At 37.6% G+C, this 13,569-nt stretch overlaps 1 protein-coding gene across 1 annotated transcript; it reads left to right on the top strand.

Annotated features, from left to right (window-relative positions):
• The first annotated feature begins 1,537 nt into the window (after window positions 1–1,537).
• LOC144980755 (uncharacterized) lies at window positions 1,538–13,230 on the top strand. Its single transcript, XM_078928528.1, has 5 exons — window positions 1,538–2,393; window positions 5,247–5,312; window positions 6,838–6,973; window positions 8,133–8,337; window positions 9,567–13,230. The coding sequence occupies exons 1-5, from the start codon at window positions 2,315–2,317 to the stop codon at window positions 10,215–10,217; spliced, it is 1,137 nt and encodes a 378-aa protein (XP_078784654.1). The 5' UTR covers window positions 1,538–2,314; the 3' UTR covers window positions 10,218–13,230.
• Window positions 13,231–13,569: the final 339 nt, after the last annotated feature.

A 13,569-nucleotide genomic window follows, 5' to 3' on the forward strand; every position in this document is an offset into this window, starting at 1 on the left:
GACTTAACCAGCCGGTCACACACACACACACACACACACACACCACACACACACACACACACACACATATATATTTATATATATATGAAGAGTTTGTTCCCAAAGTGGGACAAAAGTCAAATTTCTGTTTTGAGATATTTGACATTTAAATTTTTGACCAGTAGACAACGCAGATTACAAAATTTGATTATAAATAAATTATATATATATATATATATATATATATATATATATATATATATATATATATATATGTGTGTGTGGTGTGTGTGTGTGTGTATCATATTTGATATGGTGTGTGTTTGTATAAATGTCATGGCGGTACACTGAGAGACAGGGTCACCATCACTCCTTGAGATCATACGACTGAAATACTTCATCATCGACCAATCAAAAACCTCTAATCTATATCACCAGCTCATATCTCATTATCTAGATATTATAGTCTATATCACTCTACCACTTTTTGTGTTTTGTTTTTGAGATGGTTGCATGGTTGCCAGTTTGACGTGTTTGGGCCATTTCATAAATCAGGCGTGTTTTTAAAGTTTGGCATGTAAAAAGTGGGTTTGGCATTTTGACAATTTTGGAAACATGTTTTTGTTGGGGTTTTTGTTTGTTTGTTTGTTTGTTTGTTTTTTTTTGTTTTTTTGTTTTTTTGTTGGAGGGGGGGGGGGGGGGGGGGGGAGGGGAGCGGAATTTTTTTCAAAGTACTTTAGTTTTTTTATTATCCTCTTGTTAGCTCAGTTAAATTCTTATTCAATCATGGCATTTACTCATGGCATGGCAGAGCAATAAGAAAAGAAAGAATTATTTCCACTTAATGTGCATTTATTTTGCAGAAAAAAAAACTGGTACCTACACGGTTTGATATATTGATGCTATGCGTTTAGGTAAAATACCTACAGCATCCGCCAGTCGGCTGTAACGTACCAAGAACACACAAAACTATGTGTAACCTTAAACGTTTATATCCTCCTGATTTATATAGAATTTAGTGAGAACGTATCGTTAAAATGACTGTCTAAATGGAATGACAAAGAGCCGAATGACGTTGATTTCGTTCCAACTATTATTATAATTTTATTCTTTTTTTTTTAGCTTTTTTTTTTATAAAGCGTAATATCAACTAAACATGCTCTAAGCGCAATACAAGGGGTCCATGGCAAACAGCAATACTTAACATGTAGGACGGGACATGACGCCTGTTAGGCGATATTACAGTTTTTTTTTCGGACAGGGACACCGCTAATATAGACCAGGTAATCATTTCACACCTGAGTACGGTGAGAAAATGTGAGTAAAGAGCTTTTTCCAACGACTCAACTATGGACCGAACGAGGCTAGAACACAGGACCTTCTGATCCGAAAGCGAGTGTCATATCACGAGACCACATAGCCTATGTAATTTGCTGGCCATTTTTGGCATTTTCCGGTGTCGTGTTTTACACGCGTTTTACGACATCTTTGGCATTTTAGGCAAAACTTATCTGGCAACCCAGTATGACCGCCGACATAATAATTTTATCTATCTTCTGTCTCAATTTATAACAAGCAATAAGTAGTTGGTATGATGGATGATTAACAACACGTCCCTGCCACATTGGTATTTCTAACAAGCTAATTATATCAGCCCAGACACCACGTAGTCCCTATGTGATTTGATGTGTCACTGTGTATCGGATTCTGTCTGCGATCAGTATGGATATATAAACCGATACCTGTATCGGAAATGATCAATAATTCAATCAGTCTGTCTGACGTATCAATAACTTTCCAGTGTTTTAGTTCGTTTCATTCGAGTCGAATTTGAAATCAAAATTTTTGGTTATTGATTTTTTTTTTTTTCGTGGGAAATAATATAAGTTCCAATTTCTAATTTTGTGATTGCTAGAAAATCCGACATTTACCTTCAATTCATTATCACAGTTTATTTTTTCGTCGTACAATTTTTGTGTTTTTCATCATTACCATCATCATATCTTGGATAACACTTAGACTAGCTCTACATCCTTGTGACATTCTGAGAAAGTTGAAAAGTTGTTTTTGTTGACGAAACCCACGTTAAAACCGACGTCAAGTCCGTGTAATATTTATTTATCTGTTGTTGTTCCTGAAGACATAGAATTGTGTTGTTGTTGTTGTTGTTGTCATCAGTATTTCACGTTCCTGAGGATAATAAATATTCAACAAACTCCAAAATCTCAACTTATATTTTTTCTTCTTCTACGTATCACACCATAGACTTGAATATATTATTATATTGAACTTCCAACAAGGAATTGTGCCGTGTCGTTTACAAATCTACATAGGAATGAGTTTGTCCACAGCCGTGATCGCCCAGTTCAAATTGATTCTAAGAAAGGAATGCATGACAGGGCCCCAATGGGATGGTGAGTTATTTTCACAATGGCATTCAAGGCAGACATTTCAATTTGTGCGGCTATGTGGTCTTGTGCTATGACACTCGCTTTCGGGTCGGAAGGTCCTGGGTTCGAGCCTCGCTCGGCGCATAGTTGAGTCCTTGGAAAAGGCTCTTTACTCACATTCTCTCACCGTACTCAGGTAGTGTAAAATGAGTACCTGGCCGTCAACAGCGTTGTCTCTGTCCGAAAAAAATTGTAATATCGGCTAACAGGCGTCATGTCGCGTTAAATGTTAAGTGTTGCTGTTGGCCAGGGACCTCTAGTAAAGCGCTTTAAGCACGTTTAGTGGATATTGTGTTATATAAAAAGCTCAATTTCGTTTACTTAAACTGTTGGGTTTCGTTTATGGTTTATTATTTGTCTTATTTCTACTGGGGACTCCAGGTGGCTCAGTAGGTAGAGCACGTATTTAGAATTGGTCATTGAAGCAGCGAATGACACGAACATTTTCATTCTGACGTTAATTCTTAGAAATGATCTATTTATATAAAGTTTAGCTTTTAAAGTTGATAATTATTTAGTTCCTTTTAATCTAAACCCCTCTCCCTTAAGTAACGCGTAATGACATCAAGTTTATTATAGGGAATGAAATTAGCGGAAGAGTAGCGTCCCTTGATTGGACGTCACACATAGTCTGTGACGTCACCGGCGGAAAAGTTATTAGAGAGATAACGTCATGTTGGTAGTGCGCATGCGTCTCTCGTCCTCGCTTCCGGTGAAAGCGGCTTGAGACACTTCAAAACCAAATTGACGTTCTCTCTGTAAGGTGAGTCCAATCAAGGGACGCTACTCTTCCGCTAATATCATTCCCTATTTATATAAAGTTTAGCTTTAAAAGTTAACAATTATTTATTTCCTTTTATTCCACTCCTCTCCCTGAATAGTAACGCGTAATGATATCAAGTTTATTATAATTTATGTATCATTGTCGGCATTTTATACGTCTGTACAAAAAATTTCCTTTTGGATGAATAAAGAACATTATCATTATCATTATCATAATAATTTGTGACGTCAGATTATAAATCGTTAAATTTCACTAAAAATCAAATTCTTTAAAAAGAAGTATGTATTATTTGAGTCTCCTTGAACATGTCTTTTATTCAAACGTGACGAAATCAAAATTCATTGAAGGGTAGAATAATATATTTTTTACACTCTTGCTTTTTGGGATTCGAACTTTGTTCCCAACGCGCACTCGCAAGCTCGTACAGCGGTTGGGAACATGTCCGGAATTCTAAGAAACAAGAGTGTATGAATCGTATATTAAACATCTTGATCACACTTTAATTTTTTTTTTTTAATTGAGCTTTTATATAGCGTAATATCCACTAAATGTGCTCAAAGCGCTTTACAGGGGGTGCCTGGCAAACAGCAACATTTAACATTTAGGACGGGACATGACGCCTGTCAGGCGATGTTATAATTTTTTTTTCGGACAGAGACAACTCTGTTAATGGCCAGGTACTCATTTTACACCTGAGTGCGGTGAGAGAATGTGAGTAAAGAACCTTCTCCAAGGACTCAACTATGCGCCGAGCGAGGCTCGAACCCATGACCTTCCGACCCGAAAGCGAGTTTCATACCACTAGGCCACGTAGCCACACTTAAATTTTGTTTCTGCTTGTTTGCCGCCGTGTATTTAATTTGCGGCTATGTGGGCTTGTAGTATGACACTCACCTCACTTTGGACCTGATGGTCCAAGGTTCAAGTCACGCTCTGAGTGGCGCATAGTTGCGGCTATGTGGTCAAGTGGTATGACACTCGCTTTCGGATCGGAAGGTCGTGGGTTCGAGCCTCGCGCTCGGAGCATAGTTGAGTCCTTGGAAAAAGCTCTTTACTCACATTCTCTCACCGTACTCAGGTGTAAAATGAGTACCTGGCCGTTAACAGCGTTGTCTTTGTCCGAAAAATTGTAATATCGCCTAACAGGCGGCATGTCCCGTCCTACATGTTAAATGTTGCTGTTGACCCCTTGTAAAGCGCTTTGAGCACATTTATTGGATATTGCGATATATAAAGCTCAATTTATTTAAAGCGTATAGTTGAGACCTGGGGGGGGGGGGGGGAAGGGGTTAGGCTCTTTTCTCACATTCTGTCACCAGACTCAGATGTAAAATGAGTAGTAAAACTACTCCCTTTATCTTTATCTCCAGTAAAATGAGTAACTAGTCGGAACAGTCTCTGTCTGGAATCAATGTGAGATCGCCTAACAGGCGTCAGTCATGTCTTGACCTATATATTCATTGTTGCTGTTAGCCTGGTACATCAAGTGCTTTAACTCACTCAATCCTTGAGATTATTGCTACTTTTCAAAATTGAAAAAAATGTATTAAAAATGAGCATGTGGATAGATAGTTTTATTCAACTATCATTAACATGTAAAAACTAAAAACATAAGCTTTGATAATTCGCCTATAGATAGTATGCGCTTGGCTAAGAAGCTCATAACATTGCCATCCGGAAGTATAACGAACCAACACACAAAACTGTGTGTATCCATGAACGTTTATAGTCTGGTTAATACCGTTCAGTGAGCATTACTCGTAAACGCGGATGGCAAAAAACGATAACAAAGACCTGAGTGACGTCATCTTCAAATTATCTATAATTTGTCTCAGAAAAATGTAATAAATAGGCATGGGGTAAAAGTAGCTTGGGTAAACTACGGATATAGTCGGTGTTAGGGTTGAGCGAGTTAAACATAATTTAGTGAATATTGCTCCATGTATAAATGACGTCAAGTTCATTACTTCTATTCGTTTTTTATTAATATAATTTTACCCCCTTCCCCGCCCCCTTCTCGTACACTCCAACAGGCGGTTGTGTGTTCCATCTGGCCACAGCTGTCCTTGGCTATTTCCTCATCATAGTCGTTGCCCTGGGTAAGTATTTATAGATAGATAGTATGCGTTTGGCTAAGAAGCTCACAACATTGCCATCCGAAGTATAACGCACCAAAACACAAAACAATATGTAACCTTGAACGTTTTTAGTCTAGTTAATACAGTTCAGTGAGCATTACTCATAAACGCGGATGGCAAAAAACAATAACAGGGACCTGAATGACGTCATCTTCGAACTATCTTTTGATAGATAGAATGCACTTGGCTAAGAAGCTCACAACATTGCCATCCGAAGTATAACGGACCAACACACAAAACTATGTGTATCCATGAACATTTATAGTCGGGTTAATACAGTTCAGTGAGCATTACTCATAAACGCGGATGGCAAAAAACAATAACAGGGACCTGAGTGACGTCATCTTCGAACTATCTTTTGATAGATAGTATGCACTTGGCTAAGAAGCTCACAACATTGCCATCCGAAGTATAACGGACCAACACACAAAACTATGTGTATCCATGAACATTTATAGTCGGGTTAATACAGTTCAGTGAGAATTACTCATAAAAGCGGATGGCAAAAAAACAATAACAGAGACCTGAGTGACGTCATCTTCAAACTATCTTTTGATAGATAGTATGCGCTTGGCTAAGAAGCTCACAACATTCCCATCCGAAGTATAACGGACCAACACACAAAACAATATGTAACCTTGAACGAGCGTTTTTAGTCTGGTTAATACAGTTTAGTGAGAATTACTCATAAACGTGGATGGCAAAAATCAATAGCAAAGACCCGAATGACGTCAACTTTATTCCATCTAGAGCGGCGGGAACCACGCGTCGTGAAGTCACACCTTCCTCTTTTCCGGTTCAAATCTCATTGGAAGTGTGTCGCCAGTCCTCCGGAGTTCGAACCATGAATAGGTTATATAATGAATCATAAGGTGACATGTTGATTTTAGTAGCAGGATTTCCAGGCAGGCTCTTTATCATTACATGGCGTGAAAGAGACGAGGATGGATTATTATTATTATTATTATTATTATTATTATTATTATTATTATTATTATTATTATTATTATTATTATTATTATTATTATTATTTATTATTATCATTATATTATTATTATTATTATTATTATTATTATTATTATTATTATTATTATTATTATTATTATTATTATTATTATTGTTATTATATTATTACTATTATTATTATTATTACTATTATGATGATGATGATGAGATGATGATGAGATGATGATGATGATGATGATGATGTGATGATGATATGATGAGTGATTAATTATTTATTATTATTTATTATTATTATTATTATTATTATTATTATTATTATTTATTATTATTATTATTATTATTTATTATTATTATTATTATTATTATTATTAATAATAATGAATATAATAATAATAATAAATAATAATAAATAATAATAATAATAATAATAATAATAATAATAATAATAATAATAATAATAATAATAATAATAATAATAATAATAATAATAATAATAATAATAATTGTGTTTACCTTCCAGCCCAGATCCCACTGTTATTCAAGATGTTGACACACAAACAAGACACGTCCTTTATCAACCCTGTCAGTATTGGAATCATGGCGCTTATGGCTTCAAACAATGTCGCTTATGCCGTGAACAAGAATTTACCAATCAGGTGAATAAACAGTTTTATTTTACATACCTTATTTCGTATTCTATACTTTGAACAACATGGGTGATTCCTGTTGACATCAGATATCCTGTTTGATGGATTATCTATATTCCTTCATGGAATGCCTAGGCGACGGGATCTCACTGTGACAACATGGGTGATTCCTGTTGACATCAGACATCTTGTTTGATGGATTATCTATATTCCTTCATGGAATGCCTAGGCGACGGTATCTCACTGTGACAACATGGGCGATTCCTGTTGACATCAGACATCTTGTTTGATGGATTATCTATATTCCTTCATGGAATGCCTAGGCTACGGTATCTCACTGTGACAACATGGGGGATTCCTGTTGACATCAGACATCTTGTTTGATGGATTATCTATATTCCTTCACGGAATGCCTAGGCTACGGTATCTCACTGTGACAACATGGGGGATTCCCGTTGACATCAGACATCTTGTTTGATGGATTATCTATATTCCTTCATGGAATGCCCAGGCGACGGTATCTCACTGTGACAACATGGGTGATTCCTGTTGACATCAGACATCTTGTTTGATGGATTATCTATATTCCTTCATGGAATGCCTAGGCGACAGTATCTCATTGTGACAACATAGGTGATTCCTGTTGACATCAGACATCTTGTTTGATGGATTATCTATATTCCTTCATGGAATGCCTAGGCTATAGTATCTAATAATGCCGTTGCGAAAGGGCTTAATTGTTTTTTTTTACTTTGACTGTTCTATATATATTATATTTTACAAGGTCGAGTTGCCTAGAGTTCTATTTTTAGAATGAAGTCAATTAATTTAGGATTTCAACCTTTTTAAAGCTCCCCAACAGAACGTATAATAAAATGTTAATTGTTACCGAGAGCTTTATATATTTGTTACGATTGTTTTGGCGGGCAGTGATGAGTATTTTACCTAAATGCATAGTATAATATGACCATAATTTATGTTTAGAAGGAACGAACTTGACGTCACTCAGTTATTTGTTTTCACTAAATTGTATCAATCAGACTAAAAACCTTCAACGGTACACATCGTTTTTAGTGATGGCACTTTGTATCCGACTGGCGGATGTGGTGAGTATTTTACCTAAACGTATAGTATCAATAATATACTTTTTTTTTCTCCCTCTTTCCAGCACGTGGGGTGAGGGTGTGATCCAAATCGCCCTCTATCTCATCATCATCAACCTCCATTTAATCCACCAAGGTCGTCACAGACAATCCGTGGCCTTCACCTTGATCTATGTGACGGTCATGGTCGGGTCCTTGACCCCTGCCATCCCCACCAAATTGCTCATCTTCCTCAAACTGCTGAACATTCCGATGGATGTTGTTAGAAAGGTGAGTCGGAATGGGCTGCAAAAGTCGTGACGTCACTTCCCTCGTAATGACGCATAGTAACTTAGTAACTGATTCTAAACTATCGGAACAATGACGGACGCCCTTATGAAATACGTCTCCGACAAGCATAAAAGTGTATCCAGAGGAGAAAAACCTTATAAATCTGATCATGCTTTGACTTTTATACATTCTGATCTCATGACATATGAAAAATTTCTTACCAGCAGGAAGAATAAAAAGTACCGATTTTCTTTGTTTAGAACCAAGCTGCTGGTTGCTGGGCAGACGTCACGTTAACATTTGGAAATCGGTATAAACCGACAGACCTCCCTCTCCGACCTATGCCGACAAGCAGGTGAACAACATTGAACCATTTTTGGCCAAGACATATAGGATTGCTTGTCGGCATAGGTCGGAGAGGTCTGTCGGTTTATACCGATTTCCAAATGTTAACTCTTTTTTTTATTGCTGTAAACGGTGTTAGGAGGAAGTGACGTCATGATTTTGGATCATTATGACGACACCTGTTAGAGGCGATATTACCACAGTTTGGTTTTCTGTCAGAGACATCGCTGTTAATGACTCTGGGTACTCATTTTACACCCGAGTGTGGTGAGAGAATGTGAGTAAAGAGCCTTTTCTCATGACTCAATTTTGAGCCTCACAAAGCAGGTAGGACTCGAACCCTGTACTCACTGATCCAAAGGCGAGATTCTTACAATTAGACCACAGAGCAACTTAATTACATTTTTGTTAATTATTCTCATTAATTTTATTTCCTTCCACCCTCTATTCAGTCAGACATATTAAGTATTTCTATCCGATGAACGTACTCATCATTGCTTTATTAATTTTGAACAATACCTATCTTTACAATTTCTTTTTAACTAGAGCATTTGAATAGCGCAAGATCCACCAAACGTACTCAAAGCGCTTTACAAAGGGACCCTGTCCAACAGCAACATGTAACATGTAGAACGAGACATGACGCCTGTTAGGCAATGTTACAATTTTTTTTCCCACAAATACAATGCTGTTAACGTTTTACACCTGAGTACGGTGAGAGAATGTGAATAAAGAGCCTTTCCCAAAGACTCAACTATGCGCCGAGCGAGGCTCGAACCCAGGACCTTCCGATCCGAAAGCGAGTGTCATACCACAAGACCACATCGCCGCATAATTTATTATTATCATTGAATTTTATTTCCATCTCCTCGTTGTTCCAACAGATAACTCTAATGTACCAATGTCACAAGCAAGGAGCTCCGGTCAGCCCCGTGTCCAGTCGCCGATCCATCGCTCTCCTCAATCTCTGCTCTCTTGGGCGGTTCCTCACGGCGTGTGTCCACACTCAAGACGCCGTTCTCATATCGGCATACGGACAAGAAAGTCTGTGTACCTTAGCCCTTAGTACAGTCGCCATGGTGTTGAGAAGACGATGGAGAAAACGGATGTTGAAAGCGCAGTGTAAACTTGAAAGACCAAGTAGCATAATGGAGGAATGTTTGGAAGGATACAGTAGTAATAGTAGCAGTGGTGGGGAGGAATTGGTTTACGGAGGTGACGGGGGAGAAGGTGGTGACGAGGAGGAAAGGATGAGACGCAGGAGGAAGTGGAGGAGAAAGATGAAGAAGATTTTAGATGAGGAGGGGGAGGAGGAAGAGGGAGAGGATAACAGCAGTGGGAGTGGGGTTGAGGATAGTGGTTATTTCAGCGAGAGCAGGAGGAAAAGGAGGAAACTCAGGAGGAATGGGAGAGGCAGGTGGAACGGTGTGGAGGAATTAGACGGGGATATGAGTGGGAGTTTCAGTAGCGGTGTGGACGATTGTGTTCGAAATATCTTCGACTCTGCGGGTAGCGGCTCTTTAAAAGTAAGTTGAAGGTGTGGGTTTTTTCTTCGTTTCGGCATCTGAAAAGATCATTCTCGAATCTTATGAATCGATAATCAACAGCAAATTACGATATTAATCAATTTTGCGTCGATTATAAGCCGTAATCGATTCTATTGTAATTCTGATTTTTCCCCCGGATGAGTTGGTGAAGGGACATCTTTGATTTCATCGTTTCAATTAAGAATCAGATTGAAACTAGATTTGGTTACAACCGGTCACGCAAAGGGAGCGATCTATATTCATGTTGTCGTCCAACCTAGTCATCGATCACATGATTCGTTGCTGTGCAACGATTGGACATTTCTCAATTGTCTGCGCTATGTAGGAAAGTTGTAAACATAACCACGAGTCATGCTGAGTAAAATGACCAATTGTGACGTTGGATATTTCTCAAACTGTGAACACTTTTTCACAATGTGTGTCATTTTGAGCACACTTTGCAATGTGACCAATGACCTCGAGAACATGGAAAGTTAATATAGCTCATCCCCGGTGACTTTGTATAAGTAATATCTGAATCTGAATATGAATGTTACTCAAAGCCGACTCAATGTTGAGTATTTGTATTCGAGGGTGGAGAGAGTTGTTGAATGTTGCAGCCATTGGTGGTGTTTAGGCTGAAGTCTTTTGATAACCTTCGTTTGAAAGTTTCTAAATCTGTTGTGTTCACACACGATTCGGGAAGAGCACATGACAGTCTTTGATAGAGCGGGTTGCAAATGAATATTTGAAGATGTCTGAGTTTGTAGATTGGTGTTTTAATGTTTTTGAGTGGGTTTTTCTTCGAATGCGTGAAAATCGTTGCTTGTCTAGTTATTCAGTGGAGATGGCCGAATTTTGTTTGTAATGTTGAAAGTAACAATTAAGCTTTGTTCTCTATCCGTCTGTTTTCTAAGGGAGACCATCCAAGCTGTGTGATCATTTCTGTTCTAGATTCCTGGTTCGAGTCCCGTTGGGTGCAGAGCAAAGTTGAGTCATTAGAAAAGGTTTTAAACAAAAATGTGTGAAATTGGTATTTGGTCGTTACGCAGGATTTTTGGATTTATTTATTTATTTATTTATTTTTGTTGTTTTTTTTTTAAGTGGGGAAGGGGGGTTGTTTTGGGGCTTTTTTCTTGGTCTTTTTTTTTTACGAACAAAAATTATAATAACGTCATTTTATGTGGAATCGGATAGCGTGACGGACCAGAAAGAAACCACTTTTCCTTAAATTTGATCTTTGACCGGCATTCTATGCAAATGAAATTTGGTTGCATTATGAGGCCAAAGCGATGCCGAGCCGATAGAAGCTGTGGACTGTAAAAATAAAAATACAAAAATAAAAATAACAGCCTAAAAATAAATACATAAAAGAATACCAAACACGGAACGTTTCGGACTCAAAACCCTACTTCAGCCAGCAACAGAAATTTAAAAAAATAACATAAATTATACATTATTTAACAAGCAGACATCGAACAGAGATATTTTTGGCACGGCCTTCATGTAAAGAAAGTCTTGGATGTATCTGTCGTACTTGCCAAGTCTCTCTCTCTCTCTCTCTCTCTCTCTCTCTCTCTCTCTCTCCTCTCCTCCCCTTCTCTCTCTCTCCTACTCTCTCTCTCTCTCTCCTCTCCCTCCTCTCTCTCTCTCTCATCTCTCTCTTCTCTCTCTCTCTCTCTCTCCTCTCTCTCTCTCTCTCTCTCTCTCTCTCTCTCTCTCTCTCTCTCTCTCTCTCTCTCTCTCTCTCTCTGCCGTCTGTCTTTTTTTAAAATCTTTATTTTTATTGACTTTGTCGTTGGCTGAAGAAGGGTTTTAAGCCCGAAACGTTTCGTGTTTGGTATTTTGTTCCTTTTTGTTATTTTTTTAAAAAGATGTTTTATTCATTTTTTGTTTTGTTTGTTTCTTACTTGTTGCATGTGATGGTGTGTGTGCTGGTGAGAAAAGAAACAAAGCCTCGTAAAAAACACGTTGAACTTGGTGAATCGTTCAGAATGTTTGATTACTATGTGCCATAATAATAATAACTTCCTGCATTGTGTGTAGTGTGTAGAGTGACGTCAGTCATTGACCTTGACCTTGATTCATCTACATCTCCAATTCACTGCGCTAACACACATAATAATAATAATATATTTATGTGACCTAGCGTCTCAAAACGGTGAATATTATGTCGATGCGAACCTGATGTTTACAATTAGATTTTTAAGCATAACTTATAACATTAAGAAAATTTTTAAAATAATTCTTCAGAGCCATTGGGCTCATGGAGCCGGAATTTATTCCAATTTCTCTAGCGTGAAACGGACAAGAGAAATTACTTGCTACCATTTATTGGATAAGACGCTATTCTAACTCAAAGTACCTTCCGCCAGATCTAACAGACCCAGCTACCCAATCACTACTGGGTAGACAAGGGGAGAGGGCAGAGAAATATCTCGATTTACCTGGGATTGATCTCATTCCCTTTGTATGTGAAGGGTGAGCTCTACCAACGGGGCTATCGGCACGCCTCTTATGAATTGATGAATGAACATGAAGATCAATGAACATATAGATGAATGAAAATAAAGATGAATGAATATTTAGATGAATGAACATACAGGTGAATGAACATATAGATGAATGAAAGAGTGAATGAATGAATGTGCAAAGGAATTAATGAATGAAATAACCAATAAATGAACAAATGAATGAATGAAGGAATTAATGAATGAATGAATTACTTAATGAAATGAAATGAATGAATGATTGAATGATTGTATGAATGTATGTATTAATAAAATGAATTCATTTCATCTGTTTATATCTGTGATATGATGCGTCACACAGTCTTAGAAACAGGATGACAAACATACTAGAAAACAAATATTATAATAAAATGAGGTATTATTATGAAATCTGAATAACAACACTGTGATAGTAATAAGACATGATCTCATGTTGTTATTTGTCAATACAGATTCTGTATTGTTACTCAAATCACATCAGTTGAAATAAAGTGAATTGTTAATTAACTGAATATTACGTGGGTTTGTTTATGGGGGGGGGGGGGGGGGGGGCGTTATTTTGTTGTTGTTTTTTTTTTTTTTGGATTTGACAATGGTAAGGGCATGTCTGTTTCGCAAACCGCAGCCATCGTTAACATATAGATAGTATGCAGATGACGTCACTCAAGCTTTTGTTATTGTTTTTGCCATCCGCGTTTGTGAGTTGCTCTCACTAAACTGTATTAACCAGACTATAAAAGTTCATGGTTACACAGAGTTTGTGTGTTGGTCCGTTATACTTCCGGATGGCAATGTTGTGAACTCATTGGCCAAGCGCATTCTATCTATAGATAGATCGAAGATGACGTCAC

This window comes from Berghia stephanieae, chromosome 10 (assembly GCF_034508935.2).
Source record: "Berghia stephanieae isolate SIO BIC M18660-M18661 chromosome 10, UCSD_Bste_1.3, whole genome shotgun sequence".
Taxonomy (NCBI): domain Eukaryota; kingdom Metazoa; phylum Mollusca; class Gastropoda; order Nudibranchia; family Aeolidiidae; genus Berghia; species Berghia stephanieae.